Raw genomic sequence first — 25873 nt, forward strand, 5'->3', positions numbered from 1 at the left:
TCTGCTCACTATGTCTAGATATCTGGTGGCAGGGAAGATGTTCTTAAGTAGACAAAAGCAGTTGCCACACAACAGGATGTGATTTGCTTGTTGTGCTGTAAATTACTGAAGTTTGCGATTTTTCAGGCATGGTGGGTTTGAATAGTAGCATAAAGTTTCTGTAAACTTCTTGTCTATTATTATGAAGTAAGTACTTGCACAGATCTTAAACTCTTCTCTCTCCTCATATTCCACTGAGGAGAAACTTGCCACACAATTTCACCTATACTCTTCCATCTGAGATTTAGGTGTCAGATCATAGTTTTTAAACTGCTGGTTGGATTTACAAGTAATCGTGTGTACTAAATACGGGATAACTTGCCAGAAGGAAAATCTGCATGGTGAAAGCGGTTTTCAGTGGAACTAATTTAGTCTGAATTAACTGCAAAACATGGAATTAGAGAATGGGCTTTAAATGTGGTATGTCTAAAATATTGTTGTGTAACTAACTTCAAAAGTACAAAAAAGATTACTTTATCAGTGGGGTGTGTATGTCTTCCAGAACTTTATGCATAGAAAGGTGTTAAAGCATAGAACAGCCTGTGGCCCAGAAGGGGACAGATGCACAAAGGAGGATGACACTCACTTGGAACCTTTTGAACAACTTCACTTCTAGGCAACAAATCAGACAGATGTTAAGGCTTTCCTGGAGAGAGCTGTGCTTGTCCCTTCTTTGGGCTGTCTGCTCTCTGTGTTGCTGTTTCCCCAACAGAGGGAGTAACTGCATTTCTGTTTGAAGTTCATTATTGTTTTGAGGCAGTAAGCAGGAAAGTCTAATTGAAGACAGAGTGGGAATCCCAGATCGTAGAGCAAAACAACTTGTTTGAAAGCGGTAGCTGTCAATTGCTTTGATCCATAGTAATATGGATAGCATTTGTAACATAAATAGTGTTATCCTGAAGTGCTGTTAAGCTGACAGCTATTAATGAACCAGTTAAAGACCTACTGCCACTCAAGTTATTAGAGTTGCAAACTTCAAATGGTCTGGCAAACTGTTACACACCACATCTAGGTAACTTCTCTGAAGTATAACAGAGGCCCCTCTTGCAGCACTTCTCAGACCAGATATGATTCTTGCAGTAGGAAAGGAGGACGAGGAACAGCTGAAATACAGCATTGGGCTAAATGCAGGTTTGGCCAGGATGTTAGTACTGCCTATATCTGGATGGAAAGCTGTGATTTTTATGCCTTGCAGTCTTCAGTCTCAATGGTTCTTTTATGGAAGATATAAATTGTTAAACCTGAGAGAAGGAAGATACTGTTGCCTCCTCAGATTAATCCCCCCACCCTGAATTTGAAGTTGTTTGGGGCTGCTGCATTATTGTAGCACTTTCACAAATGTGTTTAGTGTGAACAGAGCATCATTTGGCACAACACTGAGATCTGTATAAAGCTAATAGTACTAGACCACTTTCCATAAGGGTTCTAGAGTTTCCTCTAAAAGAAGCCGATGTGAACACTAATACAGTTAAACCAGTACTCTGCAGCTCAGGTTAGGCTGTGGTCCTAAATAAGATCAAACTTCATGTGTCTGGAGTATTCTCAAATATCTGGGTCCTCTCGTTGAAGGGGAGAGGGATTACAGGTTTAGTAGATAAGTGTAGATTATGCGCTTTTGAGATGATACTTGGAACTGCAATCTGATGGGCTTGTTTTCTGGGTCATAGAGTTAACAGTGACTAGAATAAGGCCCCAAAAGTGCTTTACTTGAAGGTAACAATGATCTCAGCTCTAGTTGACAGCTATTGTTTATTGCATTAAACCTAAAGCAATTAGGAGGACAGGTTTACAACATAGCTGGCTGGGAACACACAGACTCTTGTAGTCTCCAGCTTGGACTAATAAAAGGAACACTTGATAGCAGAGATACCAGGCATGAGAAGCCTCACGCGATCGTGCAATTCCTAGACAAGGCCTTCATACATCTCCTGTTCGCTTCAATGTAGGTGGATAAACTTGATGCTTCTGAAAGCCTAAGAAAAGAAGAGGAGCAAGTAACTGAACCCACTCCAATAGTATTTGGTAGGTGAAAGACTTGGTTTTAATTGATTACCTGTTGTCACTCTGGTCTCTCTTTATGGAGGTAACTTAAATGACTACTTCCAGTCAAAGCAAACTGGTTTCAACTAGGTAGTAAAATGGTTGCAGTTCATCTGCCAGAGACATAAGTTGTTGAAGTGACATCTCACTCTTACGGTACTTCTACTCTTCAGCTAAAGTCTTGCTCTTCTTACATGGCCTCAGAACTCTAGCTTAGGAATTGTCTTTCAGTATGGTAACAGGAGAGGGAATAGCAAGGTGTGCACAACCCCAGAGTAACTTAGAGCGCATGCAAATTCTGCCTGTTATTCCTGTTTGAGGAATGTGTCTGCCTTCTGCTCTCCCAAGTAGAGATGCAGACTGGCTTTCTAGCTCACCCATTTTAAGATGCGTGCAGCCAAAAACCATGGTGTGCAGAAACCTCAAGTGTGCTATTTTAGAAGCCCTTCTGAAGAGGCATTCTGCTAACAAGTGCCTAGAAGTGGCTGCTAAGGGAAGGATGTGACTGGTTCACTGTCTGATGTAAATGTTAACCTGCATTTAATATATGCATGAGGCATGTGTGTTCTTAGTGAGAAAGACAAATCTGTTGAGGTATGCCTGGGCCTTTTGCAACACTCTCCAGACTCTGAGGCTTAACAGACCTAACTATTTGCTTGAATTGCTTTACTTTTCAGTTCTGACTGTGCATGGGTTAAAGAGTATGAGCTTTTTTTTTCAGTATGGCCTTTTCAAAACAGGCCAGGTTTATCATGCCCCCAAGGTCAGTTGATACTTCCCTCAGAGTCTGCCTTGCTTTTGTCATTTTCTGGTAGCAAGAGCAGCTGACCTGGGTGCCCAGTCTGGTGCATGTTGAGTAATGGTGTGACTTGCTAGTGTATGCTTATACAGTGGCTGACTTTTAGCTAAAGCCTCATAATCCTGTCCCATAGTACAGCTACCATTAAGGAAGCTTTGGTTCTTAAACTAACTTTGTGTTTTGTTTTGTTTTTTCCCTTGTGCTTTCTAGGCCAGCAGTTGATGTTAACAGCAGGCCCCAGTGCAGTACCTCCCCAGGCAAACTTCCCATATGGATACACAGCACCAGGATTCACCCAGCCACCTGTTTATGGTTTCAATATGTAACTAGCTCTCTGACAGACCTTCACTGTCTCTGTTCTCTTCCTTCCCGTCCCTTTTTAACTTCTCCAAGAAGTGTACAATGGTCCCAAAGGCACAGATGACCTTCTGTTGGCTGAACACGCTGCCTGGCTCAGTGAGGAGACTTCAACGGGATGCCTGTTACTGTTATTTATTGATTATTGTCCGGTTACATTTCAACCTCTGAAAGGCAGCTTTTGTTAATGACATTGTGAGACTCTTGTCTGAAGTTAAGGCACTATTTCACTAACTCATATAGCAATAACTGCTTGAGACCGGGGGAAGAGAGCATATTTTTCTTTCTTTTGCAAAGCCCATTGAAGGCAGCTGGGAAATTGCCTGGCACTAAGTTGTTAAAGCTTTAGCTGAAGCTACTGAAGTAGCAGGGTTGTTAACAATTCAGTGAAGCATCTCGTTAATAATGAATTGTTGAAAGCTTGTGTACATCTGACTCTACCCCATTTTATTTGCGGTCTTGCGTGCAAAAGAAAATGGGCTTTCTAATATTTGTGCTCTGAATGTTTAGAGGAATATTGGGAAAGTTTCCTTTTCTGGACAATAATGCTGTTGGGGTTCAATGCTGTTGGAGTCTGTTCTATATTTTCTGGAGTAGATCTGAGACTTGAAGAAAATAAATCTTCTCATGCCAGAGAGCAAGCATTTCCCAGATCCTTTTTGTTTAACAAGAAGAGAGCATGTTACTTGTTGACGTTAAATGGTACTAAAGGAAACCTCAGCTATGTGTGGCAAGTAGACATTGAAGTGTGCATGGGCTGCCAAAGTGCTAGAGATGCAAGAGCACAGTGTCGGGGTTGGGGAGGGGGACACACTGCTAAATGTTGAGGCAGTAGGGAGGGCCATAATCCTGACTTTTTATTTGCACCTTTAACTGGTTCTGGCATTGGCTTCCTGCCACACAATGTTCTGACACTCTCTGGTGGGTAGAGTCAGCACCACCTGAATTAACAGGGTGCAGTGACTCAGTTCTGCTATGCTGCAGTAGTATCAACGGCCTGTCCATCACCCACCTCTTTCTTTGAGAATGCCAACAGGGATGTATTATTACTTTGTGCCACTCTTCAAATACATGTATCATTAATGTTTTATGTACTTAGATAACAATGTATAATTTATGGTTATGAATCTTGTGCTAATCTTGAATATTATAAAAGTCCAACTATAAATGTAAAACTGCAGTATCCACTGTGTGGTTCTAGTCTTAATATCTTGGGGGTGGGGACTGGTTAGTAGCAATACGCTACCACTAATAGCAACAGGTTTTTTAATCTGACAACTGAGGATGACAGGCAGGAAGAAGATAAACTTCTGCCAAAGCACCTCACACAGAGGGCTCAGCAAGTAATTTGAAAGGGAGTTGTGGTCTCTGCTGGACACATCAGTACTGTCACGAGTGGAGGTCATGGTGCAGGAGGCAGTCATGTGCTTACATGACTTTATTTCATGGGACTGGAAAAGCTTCAGTCCTGTGCTGAGGGTGATGCTGCAGGTAGTGCCTTTTTCGACCAAAATACATTAATATAGCAGCAGTAGTGGTAAGCTGCACCTTTTCGTACTGAGTTCTACTTGAACAGGGCAAAAAGTCTTTAAATGCCAACCAGCAGGGACTGCTTTGGTGTAATTCTAAGTAGTATGTTGTCTTTCTTGGTCCCTGCACTGTGGTAGGAATGGTGGAGAGATGCAGTGTCCACCTTCCCGACACAGGCTGGAGTGCTCCAAGTGTTGCTGTAACACAACCACCTCAGTTCTGTACTGATCAGCACTCACAGCTCAGCTTGAAATACTGAGCAGCTAATGAGTTCAAGCAAATCTGCACTTTGTCCAGACTTCTTCCCAGCAGGGATTAATCAGGTAGCACGCTATTTCTCAGACAAATAGTACTTATATTTTGTAACTATTTTCTTGTGGGTCAAAAGGAACTGAAGACCAGCTCTAGGATTCATATGACTATAGGAGTTTCCTTCCTCTTAACCTGAAAATTTACTGTGACTTCATAGCAACAATTACAAGCTGATGGTGGAATACAGTAAAATGCTGATTAAATACTAGAACAGCTCATGACCTGTGGAGAATTGAGCTAGTCTGGGGATTCTTAATAGTTGCAGTCTAGAAATCTAATTACAGGAATGACTGAGTTCTCAAGGAAAGCAAAGCTGCCAGCTCTGATGAATAGCCTTGTTTTAGTTGCTCTCTTGGTATCTTAAGCTCTTGCTAAGTGTAATGGCTTTTATAAATGTGATCTTGCATTCTAAAGTGCATCTGGGAACTTACTCCCAGCCATTCCAATGCAGCTGTACCCAGGATGTGGAACAAACTTTTGCATATCAGAGTACTTCACTGTTTCTTTAACAGTGAAGTCCTTCTCAGCAGGTGGTGACCCCTTTTTAGTGGGTTAAATGGGTCACTTAATCCACTTTATGAGGGTGCAGTGTCCATGCAAGTTTGGGTAAGACTCTGTTTTGCAGAAGAACTCCTTTAAAACTAAGCTCCTCACTAATACCCACCACTTCCATGAGATGGGGCTAGTGCTATCATGTAGAATGATGAGTTCATGCAGAACATGCTACATAGTGCAGCATCTAGAGTGTAACTTCTGGGCTTCTGATGCTGTCAGATAGTAACTTGCTTGAACCTACATGCAGGCTTTTACCAACTCATGCTTTTCCTGTGACAAACAGTGTGGATTTCATTATGTAATAGCTCTTGCTATTTGTCAGACCTTAGGAGGATCTTCCTCGATCTGCCACACTTTGGGCAACTACAGGTCTGGCATCAGAGATGACAAGCAGCTGCACAGCAATGCCTGTGAGTTGCTTTAAAGTCCTGTGATGGAGGTGGAAACTGATCTCCAGGAATGACTGCAAGGACATGTGCTGCTCTTGGCATAAATTCTGATCTGCATTCAGCTGCTCACTCTGTGTGAGCACTTGAGCTCCTCACACTATCCTTTGCTCCCTCATATCTCTAAAGGTTACTGGTTTCTTTTGGTGCAAACACCTAGTGAAAGCAGGAATAAAGCTGCTGCTAGAAGCAGAATTCTGATGGAGGCTGCCCCTGTCTGCTCTGATGGGCCAGATGAGCCACCCCCATAAATTCAGGTGGAATTTAACTCAGAAGGAATGCATTGCTGGGGTAAGTTCTGTTTCTTATTGGCTCCATAATGCAATGTTTTATAAGACTTCCATTTCCCTTCTGCTTTCTAGGGGTCTATAATTAAATGATAGCGTAGCAGAAGTAAATGCTCCTAAGTAGTTTTGCTCCTTAAAAAATAAAAATTACAGACAGATGAAACCTATTTAAGTTAATACAAATTATAGGAAAGATACAGTAGTAACTGTAAGGTCCAAAACTTAAATTTAATAGCTTCTTTTTTTAGCAACCACAATGCTGTGAGCTGGCACTTACAGGATGACATGGATCCCTTAGTAAGGCTGCATGAAACAAGGAACAAATTTCTTTCCCTAGCAAAACCAGCAGGAAAAAGAGATTTCTTCTGTTTTTTGGACTCTAAAACTGATAAATCCTTTGTCTGAAGCCTATTTATACGAGCATGATTAACTTCTGTACTTGAGTACATCTGATATACTTGGGCAAAGCTGACTGACAGCTCTATAGTTAATACTTGCGCTTCAATGTGTGACATCTTAACTGGCAGGCTGGAACTTTGACACTGAGAAACTCTTACGTGGCAGTGGATGCAATCTACTGAAGAAAAATGAGGCTAGAAATCTTGCAAATCTTGGAAAAGTACCACTGCATGTACCAGGTTCCCATAACAAGCAGTTTATAAAGTGTGTGTGTGCTACCTCGGGATAGGGTATATTCTTCACCTGCAGAACTTCTTTCAGTTCTTCTGGATCTTCCCTGTTCTGCTGCAATGGCTTGGCTTGTCATTTGTTTCCAAGCTGATTCTTTTTTTTCAATTTACAGAGTACCCCAAGACTACTTCAATCTCATTGGGGCATCTTGAATTTGTGATAAGATGTTATGGAACGTAAGGCTGGAAAATGCTTAATGACATCAGAGTGCTTTGTGACACTGGTGTGTAATTAGGTTGTGGTTTGCTGAGCGAGTTCACACTTGCTACAGCAACCTAGAGAGGCATCAGTCCAGCTTAATGGATCTAGAGTCTCTTTATTCTGCTGCATCTCTTCAGCAAACTTTCAGCCTTGAAGGAGTTTGTTGCTAGTATAGCTTCCTTGGTTTTCAATACAATGTGTTATCTGTGGGCACCTTTCCAAAGGCAATGACAGATCCTGACTCATGTTTTACTAAGAAAATGATGCAAAATTATTAGGATAAGTATGTGTTTCAGTCTGGAACCTTCGCGATCTTTCAGAAAGGTGGCAAAATCCATCCGTTTTCTTCCAAGCTAAAATAGACTATAAAGTTGCCAGCTTTTAAGCACTAAGATGTTATGAATTTGAAATACAGTCAGTGAAGGGTAAGTCTTGTCTTGCTTTTATGTGTCAGAATTTATAAATTCTGAGTATATTCAGTCATTCTCCTCTGCTGTTCAATGATTCAAGGATACTTTTTTTCTGTCCACTGTGGTTCTAATCAAGACTTAAATATCTAAAAATCTGTATTTCTCCTTTTCCCCCTAGTGGTTACGGAAGGAAGGAATTACAAAGTCATCTGGTATGTTGTTTTCCACAGCAATGAGGTCTCCAGCTGGGAAGCTGGGAGTGCGCTGGAGTGGGAAGGGCTGGTTAGTAAATCTTTGAATTGCTTTCATTTTGGAAGATAGTTTCTGTTTTCAGCTAGAGGGCGGGGAAATGGTCTCATCTAGGGTAAACTGCTAACAGGGTTTGTCAGCTGGAGTAGTTTCTTTCAGTGCTGTATCATGCTGCGAGGGAAGTGTGATAACTTGTAAATGCTGTATGCACTATGTGGATTTCACTGATCTTAGATGAGTCACGCCACTCAAATGCTTGTGTAACAGGGACTTCTGGGCTCTTTGGAGGCTCAATCTCAGTGAAAAACCTTGACTATCAACAGGAGCATGTGTGCTCAAGTGGGAATCACACAGGTTGTTTTGAAATAGCTTCATCTTTCTTACAGTCACTGTACCTCCTGCTGCACACACCTGAAGGCTGGGGGAATGTTGACTCAAATCTTCAATACAATTGCTTCTCCTTGAAGCCTGTTATGCACAGGATCTGTTACACATAAAGGAAGGATTTGTTCTTGGCAGGGAATCCAAGAGGGAATGAGTTTTCTTATTTTACCATGAGAGCTCAAGTGATGTGGATTAATACTGCATGGAAAGGTTTGTAGTAGTTGATGAGTTGTAACGATTCATATAATACAGCTGTTCAGTGAAATGAAGAGATTCTCTGATTCAAGGGTATATAATAGGAAGTTTTCTGCCCTATATTGACACATATGGTGTCTGAAACTATGGTGTGCTGCTGGGTACATCAAACTGTGCCCATTAAAATAAGCAGACAAGTAATTTTGGGAAGGGGCAGGGGAGGGACAAGTTAGAACTGATCAAGTGGGTTCACTGTTCACATGCTTTATGGGATCCCAAAAGCTCTGTCTGCAATCAGCATTTGTGTTTAAAAAAATTTAAGAAAATGCTTCCATCTTCAGTAGTTCTCTTTTTAACTCTGATTATTATGGCCTGGAGGGAGGTCATGAGGTGTTCAGGCTGCAATAGCACCTGACTATGTATTTCACAATTCTTATACCTTTCTATGGCAGCAGAAACAAGCATCAATGCCCAGCAAGGGAGATGGATTCAGGTTGTCTGAGGGTTGTTTCCATGAAAACTCCTGAAGTGAGGGCAGTGAGATACAGGAGCTGGTGTCCTGTCTGTAGCTGTAGGCGCTCTTTTATGCTTAGAACACCCATTTCCTAGGAGATGCTCTTAACCATGCAAGTCTGCTCAAGTCTTTACTTTCATGTAAGACACTTAGGGGATTTAAAATGCACCTTTTGCAGGCTCTCGTATTTCAGGGGTTGCTTATCTTCCTTAGGTGCTCTTCTTCAGGCTTTCTGCTGACAAGTGGTATTAGCAGCTTCTTGGAGGTCAAGCTGAGATGGCTTGCAATATGCCTGTGATTAAATATGAGTAATCCTTTCCCTGTTCAGCAAGGTAAGTGCTGCTGTGAATCCTGCTGAGGCTGATGAGAATTAAACATGTGGTGTAGTATTTTCTTAGAACAACATTGTGCGCAGGCCTTGATGACTTGATTTGGGGCTCTGTAGGATCCAGTGTTTGTTAAGGTAACCACAGCCTCACTGCAGTGGGTATACGTGTCTACAAGCATACGTGGATATTATGATAATTTGATGGAAAGGTGGTAAGGAGTTGCAGAGATTAGAAATCCAAATGCATTTCCATTTGTTTGCCATCTCTGAAAGGATTTATCTGATTTTTGCTATTCTAATACTGTTAACTTGAACACAGAGTAGCTGCTCTGCATCTGTAACTGGAATTTTTGTTCCTTCCATGTACCCTTCACATGTCAATTTTGTCCCCTTCCCTGTGCTGGAGGTGGGTGGCCTTAGACTTAATGTGAGACCAACCTCAATACACTTGCCTTAGTGACTGTCTTAACTCTGTTCTGAAACCACGTACAGTTCTGGCCTCATCTATGGATGAGTTCTGCCCTGCAAGTATGAATCTGTTTGCTTTTAATCCTGGCAGAACAAAGGTGCTTCAGTTTCCCACATGGTCTCTCTGCAGACGGTTTACCCACGAAGCCGCAGCTGTGTCCCTGCGCTGGAGCTGCGGGGTTTGCGTTCAGGTGAGGCTGGCAGTGGAACCCAGCGGCCTCATTGCTGAGCCTTGTTGAGCAAAAATCATGTCACAAAATGCACAGAGAACAAGTCTTGACAGGAGTGTGATCTACACACGGCTGGGGCAGCTTTATTACACAAAATGTTCCCTCTTGGGAATAGGCGCAAGAGAGAACACAGCTCCAGAGCCCCCTGCTTTCTGTGAGATCCCAAAGGGAGAAGAGGAGAGTTAAGGTTTTTTGGCATTCCTATAAATACAGCTGTATTAGTGAAGGCCTCTCTTCCTTCTTGTGCAGATAAACACACTGCTACTCGTTTTTGCTTTTACACAGGCTATTTATTTAGTAGTTGATAACAAAACATAAACATTATCTGAAACAAGCCCCAGGGTCTGTGTGCTCACTGCCAGTGATTACAAGTATTAGGCATTCACATGCAATTAAAACAATGGGAGATTCCTTGTTTCCCTTTACTTGCTGCTTTATTGATTCAAGCAATGGATGTGATAGGAACAATAATATGTGTTTAAAGTGCACTCAGACCTGTAAAAGCCAAATTTACCTTTGTCCAAGAGCAGTGAGTGTACTGTTGTGAAAGTCTTAGTGACCGAGTATTTTTTAGGGTGGTTTTTACAGCTAGTTCTGGCCAAAATGTGCCTCGGGGGTGCTGCTTGCTGTTGTTGAGAGGGGAGGAAGCGGTGTTAGCCGAGTCCTTGGCTGTCGGGGCTGGCAGCTTCTTGCTGCTCCCACGCCGAGGGTTTTTGCCATAGATTTTGGGGAGCAGGGTTAGTGCAAGCCACCGCTTCCGCACTGCCGAGGCACAAGCCGCGCTCCGCCGCCCCCCTGCTCCTTTTCCCCGTCTGCCCCGCAGGAGGCCGGTCCCCGCAGGCCGAGCCCCGGGATGCTGCGCCCGCCCCGCCCCTGAGGATGTGACGCCGCCGGGGCCGCCCCTCCGCGGGCGCGGCCCTGAAATACGGCCCGGCCGCCGCCGCCGGGCAGCGCAGGAGCAGCGGCCGCAGCGCGGCCATGCCCGCCCCCGCCGCGCCCCGCAGCCTGGCGGCCGCCGCCCCCGCCGGCAAGGCCAAGCTCACCCACCCTGGCAAGGCCATCCTGGCAGGTAAGCGACCCCCAGCCACCGAGCCCGCCCCGCCCCGGGTGGGTTTACCCGACCGCCGCTGCCAGCGTGGGCATCCGTGCTGGGCGGCGGCTGCCGTGAGCCGTCCCGGGCGCGGCGGCGCCGTCCCCGCAGGTGCCGTGTCCCTGTCACCCCCACCCAGCCTGCGGGGATCGCTCATGCCCAGCCCGCTCGGGGCTGCTCCCGCTGTGCCAGCCCCGGGGTTGTTCAGGAAATCACCCCACTGCATCCCGGGAGCTGCCCCGCGGCGAACCGGGGTTTGTCTTGGGCAGCGGTAACAGAGCTCCAGCAGCTGCATCCCGAGCTGGGGCGGCGGCTCCCGGGCTCCCGCTGCTCCTGGTCACAGTGTCGCTGTGTGGCTGTTCCAACAACCTGTGGCCTGGCTGGGAAGGTGCTGGAGTGCTCGCTGCAGTAACGGGGTAAACACTGCGCTTGGAGCAGCCGCCTTGTTCAGCAGGGCACGTTTTCACGTTAGCAGGAGGGAGTTGAACTGACGGACGAAGCAGCAGCGGGGGACCTCCTTATGGACCCTCCGGACACGTTAAGGGGGGAAAGCTAAAGCGGCAGTGATCAGGCTGTGCCAGTTCTAGCTGTGTCTCACACGCTGCTTTGATACAGCTCCACTAATGTTTTTCTTGGTCTCTCCTTTGTGTCTCAGCATCAGTCCCCGTGCATCTGGGCATGTTTTCCTTTCCAGTTCTGACTGTTTCCATAGGATCTAAGCAGGCTGCAAGCACAGTAGTAACTGCAGAGTTAATGCCCTTCCTTCTACTTGTAGCTGGTTTAAGCTTTAGCTGAATGGAGTCCAAGATAGTTGCAGGCTTGTTAAACTCCTTTGTAGCTATTCATTAGCTCCCTGGTTTCTCCTGCTGCTCTCGGGACAATTCCCAGAGTGGAGATTCACGTCTTGTCTTTGAAATGAGCCATTGCAGCCTCCACACAATTGGCATGTTTAGAGCTTTTGTGTTTCCTAGCCAATTCCCCCACCTACGATTGTGCCTTTGTTCATCTGTCCAACTCTCTGCTCCCAGGGCAGAGCTCCAGCCTCCCATAGAGGGGACGCAGGAGGAGCGAGGTCTGCCTGCCCTCCGGCTGGGCACGGGAACTGAGTCCTGGCTGCTCTGGCTCTGCGGGCCAGCACTGGCCCTGCCTCGGCCATCGGCCTCCCCTCGTGCAGCTCCGGAGAACTGACCGAGACGGCAGCGCTGCGGGGAACGGATGCGAGCGCTGGAGCGTGCAAAGGGTGACGAGGCCCCCGAGGGTCACGTCGCCTGGAGGGGTCCGTGCTGCCAGCCAGGTTGCACGGCCAAAGGGCTGGGGCACGAGGAGGAGGCAGAAGGTGCCTTCTCAGTCAAATGAGACCTTCGGTGAGGCCAAGCTCCAGAGTTCTCTGCTCCTCGGGGGTTTCAAGGTTTGTGCTGCCAGCTCTTCAGAGTGGGTTGTTAGTTCAGGTCTCTTCTTACCCCTTTTATTTAAGGTTTTTGAAATGGGATTTAGTCTAGGTCTAGGGTGGGAAGGACAGGCAGCTTGCTCCCCATCCAGTCTTCTAGAGCGAGTCTTTCCCAACTCGCTGCCCACATTCGGTGCATGAGGTTGTCACTGCCTGGGCCAGTGTACCAGGAGACGTTCACAGCCCTTGCGTAGGTCTGTAATCAGGGATCATCAGCTGTAGATAGCTTATCAGCACATTCTGAAAGAGGCTGCAGCAGGCTTGTCCTGCTCTCCTCTGCCAGGAAAGTTGTTGTAGGTGTGCCTGGAAGCTGTTCTGGTGTAAAGGAAGGCATGTGGTGCTTGTGGCCTCTGTCAGGTGCCATGTTGGGCAACGCAGCACAAAGCTGCACATGCCCCTGCTTGGAAGGGCACTTGTGGGTCTGTGTGAAGCTGCAGAGCTGGAAGAAGGACCCTATTGAGATGCTAGTCTTCTTGCACAAAGCAAATCAGAGTAATTGGTTAACGGGCAGAAGTCCAGCCAAGCCTCTGTGGTATCTAATTGTATTAGAGAACCACATAAATGGGAGAAAGCTGCTGTTAACTCCCTGTGTCCCGGTGTGCTCAGCCCTCCAGCCCCTTGCGGGGGACACGCAGTGCCATTCGTGGCTGCCTCTGCTGACTTTAAGGGGTTTACTGGTGCTCTCAGAATTCTCATCTGTCTGCACAACAGGGCTGTGATCACCAAATCTCAGCCTTCTGGAGAGCTGGAGGTGTTCAAGAAGGACCATTCCTCCTCTGCTGTGCTTCATCTACCTTGTACTGGTGGAGTTAAATAAGCATCCCGTCATCCCGTCCTGGGTGCGTATCTGCTCCCAGCCCCTGTGAGTGACCGGGATCCTCTGCCAGGGGGGCACAGCCCGCTCACGCTGCCCAGACCCGAGCAGCTGGGCTGGTTCCCTCCGCACTCACCAGTCTTCCCCCAGGATTGGTGGCAGCCTGGGCTGCCTCTTCTGAAGAGGTGCAGGTGAAGCTCTGGCTGCCAAGAGCTCTTCTCCTTCAGTTGTCTCAACAAAGTTAAAAATTAATTTGCTAATGGGCTCTTGTTTGTCCAAGCAGCTGTTGTGTGCCAGGGCAGCACTTCACCTTGCTGTGACCACGCAGGCTGTGCCGGGGCTGCGTCCCTGTGTGTGGCCGAAGCACACGAAGCCAGCTGGACTGTCCTGGCCGGTTGGATGGGTGTTGCTGCCAGGACTTGGTCTTGGGGAGCTGCATACAGACTGGGCTCCAGAGAGGGCAGAGCTGAGTGGTTGTGTGTCCCTGCTGTTCAATTCCTAGACCCCTTTGTGAGGGGAAAAGTCTCCCAGGCTCTAAACTGATGGGACGCAGTAGGTTTGGGGGACCTGGCACTGGGTGAGAAGCGATGTGGCTGTAGGACGCCAAGGTTAAAAAACTGATAAATATGTAGGTATAGGCTGAAACAGATGCTATGTGTTTCTGTCTCATCTACTGGCTCAGTTACCTGTTGTAAAGCCAGTATAATTTTCTTGTGAGCTCATGAGCTGGCTTGAGGACCTGCTCGTGTCTCTTCTGCTGGGTTCTCCTGTTCACAGGCATACCTGGCAGTCCAGCGGTGTCTCCAGCCTCCCTACAGATAGCTGTCAGCTTCTGTGCTGTGGTTTCCATGCAAACCCTTTAGCGCACTGAGCTCCTGTCCCTCCCGCCAGCCTCCTTCAGGGATGGGTGCTGGGTTTTTGGGCACCACAGAGCTGTTAGGTCAGCTCGAGCCAGCCTGTGGTGAACTATTTAGAGCCCGGCGCAAATGGTCTGTGCTATTTTGCAGGCAAACCCCCGCACCCCTGCCCTCCTCCTGAGAACTTTGCTCCTGGTTAGCAGCGGCCATTTGATGAAAGGCTTTGCCAGCCCTGCCCAGTTAAGTACAGTCTTGCTCTGTTTTTAGCCAGCTTTGAAGCCTGGGGTCTGCTCCCTCCCATGGAGAAGCTCGCAGCTGCCCTGCTCTCTGCACGGTACCGCTGCTCGCTGTGGGGCTGGTGCACAGTTGCTGTTTGCCTGTACCTAATCCTGGCTGGATGCTGTCCTGCGTGGTGCTTGGTTTGGAAAGAGCTTGCAATGGTCGTGGGTGTTGTTCTGATGTTTGCCACAGACATTGAGCACCACTGGGAAATAGCAGCGATGTGCACCAGGGTCCCAGGAGGAGTGTGGGCAGGAGGGAGTGGGGCCTGCAGGGTAGTGCATGGAGCACTTGGAGCTCAGGATCACATGAGAGACAAAGCAGTAATTAGAGCTTCAGTTTCTTTTTCTTTGTCGTTCCCTTGATATGATCTTTTCTTAGGAAATGCTGTACCTGCAGAGGAGAGGGGTTCAGGGGCCGGGTGTGAAAGCTGAGGCTTGCTTCTTGCAGAGTAGGGCTCCTTTCCCTCAAGTCAAGCCTACCTGGGTTTCCAGGGCCATTGCCCTCCTGGGAGGGTGGAAGAGAGGTTGTGCTTCTGCCAATAGCTGTGGTTCAGCACAGTCCCTGGCTTTTAGGTGGGTCCCTGGTACTCACAGCAGAGTGGGGCGTGTTCCCCCCTCGATGCTGAGCTGGGGGAGCGAGTGGTGGGCTGAACAGGGCTGTGGGGGAGGATTGGTGAGTGCGGAGGGAACCAGTCTTGCCAAGTCTGTTGGCCCTTGGTGCATTGCGCCTGGCTGTGGTTTCCCTGGCGGCTGCCTCCGCTGGCTGTCTCTGCCTGGGGAGCAGGGAAGGAGCATGCTGGCCATGACTGTGTCCTTGCCCGCCTGCGAGCCCTTGTGGACTGCAGCTGGTGTGGAAACCTAGAGCAGCCCCAAGTCTTCTGGTGGGAAGAGGCTGTTGGCCCCAGGGCTGGGAAACTGCAGCGGGTTGCCCAGCTTCTTTGGTGTCAACAAATTCTGTGTGAGCTGGGCTTAACCTTGAGCTTCAAAATGTGAGCTTCTGAGCTTTTCGCGTGCCTGATGCTCTGCTTGACATTCTGCAGGCAACCATTTTCTCTGGGTTGACGTAAATAATCGGAAGGAGCCATCCGTCTTCCCGAGGCAATGAGCATCGTGAGCTGACAGCTCAGGGATGTTGCGGCGTCTCCCATCTCTGATGGCCCTGCGCGATGCATGCCAATGCAGCCTGCCTGCTCCTGCCTGGGCGGTGTGGCTCTGTCCTTGTGCCCTGAGGTCTCAGGTCACATCCTGACAACAGGGGTTGGTTTCTTGCCGTATCTTCTTTCTCCCTGTGCTCCAGTGCCCAGTACAGCCATCATTCCCCTGTGCTGGTGGCCAAGAGACCAGACTAGGGGAAGCTTCAGTCCCAGCAGTGGCTCCTTCACCCAGTTACAGGGCTGTACTGGGGAAAGTATTCTACAGCCCTGGGCTCTGACGTCCGGTCCCTGTTGCTCGTCTTCAGAAAGGTTTTTAGCACTGATAAAGTAGGTGTCTGAAGCGGGTGGTGGGCTGGCCGGGAGCCGGGTGTGCGGGGCAGTGACAAGAAGGTGAGTTGTTGAGTTGGGACGGATGACTTGGCAAGTCCCCGAAGGTGGAGTCGGCACCGAAGGCAGGTGATGCTGTGACTGTGACCAAAGTCAATGGCTTTTGCCATCATACTCACAGCCAAGAAGTTTAAAATGTAGGAACTATTTATTACAATATTAGCCCATCAAGAAGTATATGTGAAGAGGAGATGAATGAGCAGGTTGTGAAAGGACAGCCTGTTGAAATAGGATGTTTCCAGTAAAATTAGGGACAAATTACTCCATCCCAGTCCACAGCATTATCTGCAGCACTGTTTGCATGGGGCTGTTTACCCACCCGATGGCACAGGGCACAGAGAGGTGCATTTCATGTTTGTCAATCCGTGTATCCCCGCTGAGGGGATCAGACTTTGGCCAGCCTGGCCGTAGCACACTACCATGACGAAAGCAGCCATGTGTGTATTTACCGATGGACACACTGAAGCCCTGTGCCCCCCGCCAGCCTTGTCCCCATCAGATAGGAGACTTTCCAGAGCCCTTGGCCCCAGGGCAGGGGATGGATGCCCTGAGACAGCCTGGCCTGCTGCAGGATGTGTTTTTGCCCTTTTAACCAAAACACTGGGAATCCTTTGGCAATTTGGTTTGGGGAAGCAGCCCTCCCCAGTCTCAGTGCTGTATAACATCTTACTCCGCAGAGCAGCCCCTGGTGGTTTTCCTCAAGCATCGGGCTGTAGATGGGCGATGAAGGGCTGTGGGTGGCAGGAGGAGGTGTCCAGGTGAGGACCATGGTGCCAGCCCTGCCGAAAGCTGGGAGAGTGCTGGGAGATTCTGCAGCAAGGTGCCTGCCTGCCCCTGAGCCCATTTCGCAAGATGGCCCGTGGTGGGACGATGCGGGAAGGGTGGAGCCCGTTGAACCCGTTTCACCACTGCAGGCACAGCAGGATTTCTCCACTGCCTTTATCTGGGTTATTAATGGATGGCTCAAGAGCAGCAGGGATGGCTGCCAGGAGGGTCGGTCCCTCGACAGAGAACTGGGATGAGCTGGAGGTGGGCATTTCTGGCTTCCTTTTTTGTAGCGCCCTGCTGGTCTTTGATTCTTTTATTATTTTTCATTTCCCCAGCTCTGGAGGCAATCGGCTGATGGGGAAGGGCAGCCGGTCCCCTGGTGAGGGTCGGAACCACAAGCACAGCACACAGGAGGCAGCACACTGTGTCTACAGTGTCTGCTTCGTGTCCTGAGTCTCAGCGGCTCAGCTCACCCCACAGACCTGCACCTTCTGCAGGTGGGCCGGGTGCCCTCCAAACAGGGGGGAGCACGGGGGTCAGCTTTTGCTGGTGCTCTGGAGAGGAGCTGGAAGCCTGTTTGTCCATTCCCACCACCCTGAGCCATGCAGGAATGGCACGCTCCAGGGTAGGGTTCTGGGAGAGAGAGCTCTGCTGCTTTGCTTCCAGACCCTTAGGAATAGTTTATCCTGGCCTGAAAGGGTGCTCTGAAGTTAAAAGGAGCTTTCTGTATGAAAATCAGGTGCTTGTGTATCTTCGTGTGAAATTGCCCTTAAAATGGAGAGGCTGAAATTGCTCTGCAGGTGCCCACTTGTCATCAGAGCTGCACAGAGACCTGCTGCTTTTCAGGCGCAGGCACTTGCAGGAGTGGCAGAGGGTCGGTGCCACCTCCTGCCCCTCTGCGGCTCGCAGACGGGGCGGTGGGTGCCTGCAGGGCCGCTTGTCTCCGGCTGGGGGTTTGCAGGGGGTGGCAGTGCCAGCCCTGGCTGCGCAGCCCTGGTTTGTGTCGGTCCCCAGGACTCTGCTCGTGTTCCCCGTGCTGGCTGTGTCCTCCTGCCCTTGGCACCCACCCTGTCCTGGGCACTGGAGCTGGGGTCCCTGGGACAGGCTGGCTGGGGGTGGATGATGGTGTCCCCAGAAGCTGCCTGCTAACGAGGTTTGGGGTCATTAGCTGAACCTGTGTGTGCCGATGCCATCACGTGCTGTGCCAGAATTGCAGTGGCAGCAACCCCCCGCTGTCCCCAAACCCTCTTCTCCTCCCTGCCAGCTCCCCAGTGGGGTCTAAGGCTGTGGCCATGTCCGCAGATAACTCTGCTCGCCACTCCACAAAGAGAAGCTACACTTTTTCTGGGAAAACCATGCCAGGTGGCTGACAAACAGGTATTTTTCCCTTCTCCCCCTGGGCCGTGGGGTCAGGGTTGCTGGCAGCTGTGTCCTTGCAGGCTTGCTGGAGGTAGGGAGCAATTCCCAGTGCCAGGATTGGGATCCCCCCGCCAGAGACACTTTCTGTGGGGCTGGGCAGAGCGACCTTCCCTGAAGGACGTCCTCTGTCCGCTGGCTCCGCTGCATCCAGCTCACAGCCGAGAGCCTTGGCTCGGCGGCCGGGCTGCCCCACTTGCTCTTTCACCTCCTGAGCGCTCGCTGCCGGCTGCTCTTGCTGACTCTGTGGTGTTGCAAGAGCTCAAGCTGCTGGTTAAAGTCCGGGTAAACAGGTCGCAAAGCCCTCGGCAGCCCTGGCGAGGGAGGGGGTTGGAAGGAGCTGCTGTTCGCAGGCAGTGGGGTGATTTATTGCGTAGAATGAGGTTTCCGCTGGAATAAAACTGTGTCAGGAGAGGACACTCGGCAGCAGAGCGGGACCTCTGATGGGCCTCGTCTCCAGAGAGGGAAGGAGCTGCAGACAGGGGTTGTCCTGCTCTGCCTCTCTGCGGGCAGAGGAAAACAGGATAAAATTGCCTCAAGTCACAGTGTGTCTGCGGTCCCTGCTGCGTGCCCCTTCCTGTGGGATCTGGGGCAGGGAGGGGACCTGGCAGCGCACCCTGAGCAGGAACGTCCTCCCCTGGGTGCGTTTCCCTGGACAGACCTGTTCCCCTGCCCTGGGGTGTGTGTGTGTGCAGCTGCCTGAGATGGAGCTGTGCTGTGGCAGAGCAGCCTTTGGGCAGCCCTGGCACCCCAGAGGCAGACAGTTCTCAAGAGGGGTGTGCTGTCCCTTTGCTGGGGCACTTCACAGGCTCCAGGATGCCTGTGGATGTGACTTTGCCAGCAGGATGCCGGGCAGAGCCTCCTTGCCTCCCCTGCATGGGCAAACATCATTAATCCCAGTGGCTGCAGAGGCTGGGGGCAGGTTGCAGGATGTGCGGCATCCCTCTCTGTGCCATTTGGTGCTGTGAGCCAGGGTGCCCCTGGACTGCTGCTTGTCCTGAGTGTTTCCCTGCTGTCTGGCTCCTGAACGTGCTGAAGTAGCAGTTGGTGCTGGGGGACCAAGAAGAAATAAACAATTATGGCTCTTAAAATGTCCAGCACTTGAAGTCTGCAGTGTAGGAGGGAAGGCAGGGGCCTTGGCAGCACCTGGGATTTCTTGTGGCGGTGGTAGCAGCGAGGCTGGTGGCACACTGGTGTGTAGTGGCACGGAGAGGTGCCAGCTGGTGCTGGGTTTTGGGGACCATTGTGCCCAGCTGGAGGATGCTGTTCCTCATAACACTGCTCACTGGGGACCCACCAGCTGCTCTGCAGGAGCTGTTTGGATTTGCAGGAGAAATGACAGTGCTTGGCGAGCCCCGTGCCATGGGACTGGCAGCGTCTGCCGCCTCTGACAGACATGCCAAGGATGAGAAAGGGTTGAGGGGGCAGCAGGAGAGCTCTGGGGAACCTGGGGATATGGTGACTGTTCTCCCGTGCTGTCCCAGTGTGAGCTGGCCTGGCTGCGGCTGCCGCAGCTCCCACCCACAGTGCCGAAGCACAGAGTACTGCAGAGGCCTAAGAGCTGTTGGTGGTTGCCCATGGCTGCCTCCTGAGAGGCGCCTGCCTGGCCCGGGCTGAGCAGCTCCAGCCCCTTCTGGGAACAGGGGGGAAACAAGGAGCCTTTGTGTGCTGCGGCAGAGCTGGGCTGGCCTGGCCTGCTGCCTGTCCCCAGCGCCCACGGGGCTTGGGTGCTGCCAGGCTGGGCTGGTGGGTCCTGCCCTCAGGATGGGGGACCGGCACTGGGTGCTGTGGCGTCCCTGTCCCTGCAGTGCCAGTGGGAGGAGAGGGGATGCTCATGGAGCGCGGGGCTGGGCTTTCCCGTCATCCTGGGCTGTGCTGGGTGTTTAAAAGGCTCCGTGAGGACAAGTGCAGCCCCCTGCTTCTGTGCCTGGGGGAGACAAGCCAGGACAAGGCTGTTGTATGGTGGATGCTGCCCCGCTGCAGCAGGGAGTGCAGCCAGGCTTCTTGCCTTTCCCTCCAGAAGGACATGGCAGAGAGAAGGCAGTGGTGTCCTGGGGGATGCCAGCCTGCCCTCTGGGATGTCCCCACACTGGGCAGGTGGCTTCGCTGGTGGCACTCTGCAGGGGAAAGCTGGAGGCAGTGCCAGAGGGCTAAAGGGTCTCTCTTCTAGATTTGGAAGCTGTACAAAAGAAATAAGACTTTGTGAGAAACCTCCGTGGTCGAAAGAGCTGGGGATACTTCCTGCTGTCACGGGAAGCAGCTGTGGGCCGGGGTGTCCCCTATCAGGGTCCCCTCACAGGGTGCTTTGGCGGGTGCTGATAAGCCGAGCTGTGCTCTGCCGTGTTGTGCTGTGGCTGCACTTTGCCTCAGAGCAGGATAACCCACTGCTGCACCCTGCCCCTGCGCTGGCCCTGCTTGCGGTGGCAGCATGTCCCTCTTCTGGGGACACCAGCATGTTCCCGGGCTGGTGTGGGGTTGTGCCAGCGAGGCTGCGTGCTGGGGGTGGCTGTGACAGGAGCCACAGTGCTGCTGAGTCACGCTGAGATGTGGCTGGGCTGGTGGAGGCGCGGTGGGAGACCTGTCCCTGACTGGCAACTGGCAGCCGACCTGACCCTGTGCCAGGCTGTGTCCTGCAAGACCGGGTCCTGAGTCGCCCTCCCCAGGCGAGGAGCCAGGAGGCCTTTGGGGGCTGCTGGGGTGGGTGCCCAGCCCCAGCGGCAGCACCCAGGGCTCCCGGCATTGCACGGTGCAGTGCCTGGTCCCTGGCAGGGTCTTTGCCTCAGTGCTGGCTCCTGGCTTGGGATGCAGTGGGGTTTGGCCCTGTGAGACATGGGGCAGCCTGGCTCGGCCCCACGCTTCCTCCAGCACTGGCACAAAGAGCTCCCACTGTGTTTTGATGCAGGGAACCGTGCTGTGCAGCCATTCTCTGGCTGGCTGCGGCTCAGACTGGCTCCCCTGGACCCACAGCCCAGCGGGGTTGGCTCTGCTGCCCCAAGGCAGCTCATGGCAGGGCTGGTGGTGGCACTTCAGCCATGCCAAGGGGTGCCAGACCCTGAGAGCCAGCATTGCTTGGTGCCGGGGTGTTGATGCGTCCCCAGGTTGTGGTGGGAAAGGCTTCGGCCAGTGTAATCAGCGCCCAGCAGTCGCCACTGCGTGAGCTCTGGGCAGCTGGATGGGCTTGATGATAGTTGCACTTCATGCTGGCGCGGCCAGGTCTGCAAATGGGCTCCTGCTGGTGCTGGAGGAGCAGTACCAGGGCTCTTGCAGCTCTGTGGGGCTCTACTGGGTTTATAAATCCCTGTGCTGGCAGCTCAAGCTCTGGGGTGTAGGGTTCTGGAGAGAGGTGCCTTTGAGGGATAAATAATGCTGAAACCACCATGTGTACAGTGTTTTGCCCGGTTTTCCCACCACTTTCACCCAGCTCCTTGCCAGCTCTTACCATGGCCAGGCAGCAATGCCAGGTTGGCATGGGGCCCTGCTGCTATGTGAAGTCCCCATGCAAGGACAGCGACACCACGTCCCAGCCCAGACCTGGCTGCCAGAGGTCTCAGGCTTAGCCGTCACGGAGCTGGCAGCAGCCACGTGGTGCTGGATGGCCATGGTGCTGCTCCCGGCCCCAGTGTCCTCCCTGTTCCCCCAGGTGGCCTGGCCGGAGGGATTGAGATCTGCATCACATTCCCCACCGAGTATGTGAAGACGCAGCTGCAGCTGGACGAGAAGGCAAACCCTCCTCGCTACAAGGGCATCGGTGAGCTTGCGCCTGGTGCTACCCTAACTCACTGGCTGGATCCAGGGGTTACCGGGGGCCTGGCTGGCGCTGGGGGAGCGGGGTTTGGTGGGGGCAGCGCGGTGGCCCTGGCGTGGCAGGTGATGGCAGTGCCGCTGTGCTCTGCTGCAGGGGATTGTGTGAAGCAGACTGTCCGTGACCATGGCATCCGGGGACTGTACCGGGGTCTCAGCTCGCTGGTGTACGGCTCCATCCCCAAGGCCGCCGTCAGGTAGGTGTCCCCCATGGCATGGGGTGAGCACGGGGGGACCCCGGGTGACAGCAAGTGTGGGGGTGGATTTGGCCTCGACGTCCCCAGTGGCACTTTGCCAAATCGGGTGCTTTCCCGCACTGGGAAGGTGGGCGGCTGCCAGGGACAGACCCAGGACTGGGGGGGCAGCCCCCTGGCCGGGTGCCTGGGGGTTGGCACGGCGGCTCCTCTGCAGGTTTGGGATGTTCGAGTTCCTCAGCAACCAGATGAGAGATGAGCAGGGGCGGCTGGACAGCACGCGGGGCCTCGTCTGCGGGCTGGGCGCCGGTGTGGCCGAGGCCGTGGTGGTGGTCTGCCCCATGGAGACCATAAAGGTGGGTGGGAGGCAGCTGCCAGTGTCCCTGCCCTGGCACCCCTCCCTGGGACGGGGCGGGATGCTTGGCAGCTCTCCAGCGAGCCAAGGGCCACGTGGGTTTGCTTGGGCTGGTTTTGTAGGGGAAGAGCTGATGCTGGAAAGACCCATGGAGAGGTCAAACCCAGCAGCCATGGCCCCTTCCCCGCTCTGGGGAACAGCCCCCCACCCGGGAACCATCCTGTGCCCATTTCTGGGCTGTAATACCTGTGCAGTCACTCACAGGGGTGGTTTCCCAGGTTGCGCTCTGCAAAACACACCACTGGCCATGGGCGCAGGCTTCGCTGTGACGTCACCCCGCATTGCCTGGCCTCGTGGGTCGGCTCGGCTCTTGGGACCGTCCCCAGGGCAAGGCAGGAGGTGCCTGGCAGCTCTTCGGGGCTGTCGCATCCCCCCTCACCTCAGCCAGGACGAGCGTGTTGTCTCCCCACAGGTGAAGTTTATCCATGACCAGTGCTCCCCCAAGCCCAAATACCGTGGCTTCTTCCACGGCGTCCGGGAGATCGTTCGGGAACAGGGTGAGTCCTGGAGAGTCAATGTCCTGTTCCCCCGCAGTGCTTCCATGTGGAGGGGCCAGGAGTGCGTGCAGGCTGGGACCAGCCGCCTGGGGAGGTTTTTCTGTGCCCGGGTGAGGCTGGTGCTGCCCTCCAACGCCTTTTCTTGCTGCAGGACTAAAGGGGACCTACCAGGGTTTAACCGCAACCGTCCTCAAGCAAGGATCAAACCAGGCCATCCGCTTCTTCGTCATGACCTCCCTCAAGAACTGGTACAAAGGTATGGTGTCACCATCCCCCAGGCACCCCGGCTGCACTGCTGGCTCCCCGAGTCCATCCTTGGGAGCCAAGCTTGGGCTTCCCACCAGCATATCCTCTGCTTCTTGTGGCTCAGCCTCTCACAATGGAGGGAGGTGAAAGCCAGGGCAAGGGGGCCTCAGCTTGAGAGGCTGAAGCATCCCAGTGCTAGAGCATCACCTCCACTCCCACCCTGGGCTCCCCGGTGCTGTGTGCGCTCTGGGATACTGGTGCCACTGGACAGTCCTCTCTAAATGCCCTGGTCCCCCAGCACAGCACAGCACCAGCCCTGACCATGAGCAGCCAGACCTGAGACCTTCTTTGTGGGCTCCCTCAAGGATGTTGTGCTTCACCCCCCACCACCACTCTGCCCTCAACCTCTCCTCTTTCCCAGGGGATGATCCCAACAAGGTCATCAACCCCTTCGTCACGGGGGTGTTTGGAGCCCTTGCTGGAGCTGCAAGTGTCTTCGGCAACACCCCCTTGGACGTGGTGAAGACCAGGATGCAGGTACAGCACCAGGGTATAGTGTGGGGCCACTCTGCCTGCAGCAGGCTGGGGTCACAGGCTGTCCAGGGGCTGTTTTGTGCAGCCCCCAGGGCAGGGGCACAATGCTGGTGAAGTTTGGGAGATGTCTGGGGATGCTGCACCCTCACAGCTGGGCTGTGGGGGTGCTGGGTAGTGTTGGCACGGAAGTGGGTGCATCCCTGCAGGTTTGGTGGCCCGCAGCAGGGCATGGGGACTGATTCCTCCTGGCACACCCCCAGCTCCCTGCCTCCCCCCCGAAACCAGCCTGGACGTGCCTCTAACCCAGCTTTTCCCATCTTGCAGGGGCTGGAAGCGCACAAGTACAAGAGCACCTGGGACTGCGCCTACCAGATCATGAAATACGAAGGGCCTCTAGCGTAAGTCCCGTGGTGAGGGTGAGCAAAGGGAGACACAGAGCGGGGCCAGTGGAGAGGATGGGCAGGGAAGGGGCTGTGAGGGCCCCCAGCCCCACGGCTCCCCTCTGTCCCTGGCAGGTTTTACAAGGGCACGGTGCCTCGCCTGGGCCGCGTCTGCCTCGACGTGGCCATCGTCTTCGTCATCTACGACGAGGTGGTCAAGTTCCTCAACAAGGTGTGGAAAACGGACTGAGGGGGCCGGCCGGGGCGGCCCCCCCTCCCTCGCCCCACGGGGTGCAGCTGGAGAGCCGTGACCAAGCCCACAGCTGCCCGCCGGCGCTGCCCGGGGCCAGGTCTGCCCCATGCCCACATCCTCCCCAAAACCCCACCACCTCCATGTTTAGGAACAGGTTCTGGAGCAGGTCTAGTTATCAGTTGTGTGCTGAAAAGAGCAGGGAGAGAGCCATATCCCATCACCCAGACCCCCAGCACCCCGGTTATACGCGCCCTGATTCCCTGGTGACACTTCCCCATGGTCCTGCATCACCTGTAAGGTTATCCAGGGTGAGGTGTCCCTGGGGACAGTGGCCCTGCTCCCCCAGGGCCTTCAGCAGCCAGAAGCTGCCGGCTGCCTTGGGGCCAGCACTTTTTGGGGGTGCTGAGAGCCCCTCGGAGCCTTTGGGGTACAATGGCCAAGCTGTGTACCAGGCATCACAGCTGGCAGAGGCTCCTGGAGCTGACACTGCCAGCTCAGAGCGATGCTCTGGGTTGCACAGCAGCACTGGGGGGGGCCACCAGCCCTGCCCGCCCCGGGATGGGAAGGCACTGACCCACTGGTGCGGGCCCAGGCTCCCACCTCCCTGACAGCACTGGGCCCCGGGGTACAGCCTCCCAGCCCCAGTTCCCACTCACCCCGGGCTCCTGAGCAGTTGCTGCCCAAAATTGCACGTGCAGCCAGGCCTTTAGTTCTCTCGCTGTGGGGCCGGGGCTGGGGTGAGCCAGGTGTCCCCAGCACTTGCTGTTTACAGTTGAGACATACTCACAAGCCGGGGCGGGGAGGCACAGCTCCATGCCACAGACTTGGTCCCTTGGCCGGGCGTGCAAACCCCTTCTTCTGCCACATTCCCGCCATCTGCCCTCTCGCTGCGGCCCCGTAGGTAATCCCGTAGCTTTCGGAGCTTCACGCTGACCCACTAACACCCGTGGCCATGGGGCTGGAGCCCTGCCCTGCCCCACACCAGGCATGGCCATGCCGGATTTGTGCCAAACTTCCCGTCAAGGAGCTGGGGAGTTGCGGGAGTTGGGGCTTGCCCTGTCCCTCCTCCCTCCTGTCCCCAGTGACAAATACAGCCTTAACGCAGGAGGGCGAAGGAGGAGAAGTAAAGCCTGGGCACGGTTTACCTGCGGCTTTCTGCTCTGAAGCCAGTTGAGGGTTGGGTTTATGTTTTTTTTTTTTATTATTATTCTGTTTTACATTCGCAATTTGAATAAAGTCAGTCTGGCTTTAGCAGCTGTGTTGGTGTCAGGGCTGTGCTGAGCGGGCAGCGAGCAGCTCCTGTGG

The 25873-nt window shown here is 52.8% G+C and overlaps 2 protein-coding genes across 5 annotated transcripts in view; both read left to right on the plus strand.

Annotated features, from left to right (window-relative positions):
* Positions 1-4418, plus strand: part of CLTCL1 (clathrin heavy chain like 1) — a 35365-nt gene extending 30947 nt beyond the window's left edge. For 2 of the 3 annotated variants that reach the window (XM_065033099.1, XM_065033100.1), the window contains 2 exons: positions 1986-2061; positions 3089-4418. In XM_065033099.1, coding sequence (XP_064889171.1) covers positions 1986-2061; positions 3089-3204 — 192 coding nt within the window. In that variant the 3' untranslated portion in view covers positions 3205-4418. The remainder of the gene's footprint in view (positions 1-1985; positions 2062-3088) is intronic. The other variant, XM_065033101.1, reaches the window with a different exon arrangement.
* Positions 4419-6341: 1923 nt separating this feature from the next.
* SLC25A1 (solute carrier family 25 member 1) lies at positions 6342-25819 on the plus strand. Of its 2 annotated transcripts, none has more exons than XM_065033136.1 (9): positions 6342-6369; positions 21889-21996; positions 22147-22246; positions 22461-22599; positions 23071-23155; positions 23307-23411; positions 23823-23938; positions 24260-24333; positions 24451-25819. In XM_065033136.1, exons 1-9 carry the CDS (start codon positions 6357-6359, stop codon positions 24563-24565), a joined length of 855 nt encoding a protein of 284 aa, XP_064889208.1. In that variant the 5' UTR covers positions 6342-6356; the 3' UTR covers positions 24566-25819. The 2 variants fall into 2 exon arrangements, with proteins under 2 accessions (XP_064889208.1, XP_064889207.1); XM_065033135.1 differs by lacking the exon at positions 6342-6369 and adding an exon at positions 10920-11103.
* The last annotated feature ends 54 nt before the right edge of the window (positions 25820-25873 follow it).

This window comes from Columba livia, chromosome 17 (genome assembly GCF_036013475.1).
Source record: "Columba livia isolate bColLiv1 breed racing homer chromosome 17, bColLiv1.pat.W.v2, whole genome shotgun sequence".
Classification (NCBI taxonomy): domain Eukaryota; kingdom Metazoa; phylum Chordata; class Aves; order Columbiformes; family Columbidae; genus Columba; species Columba livia.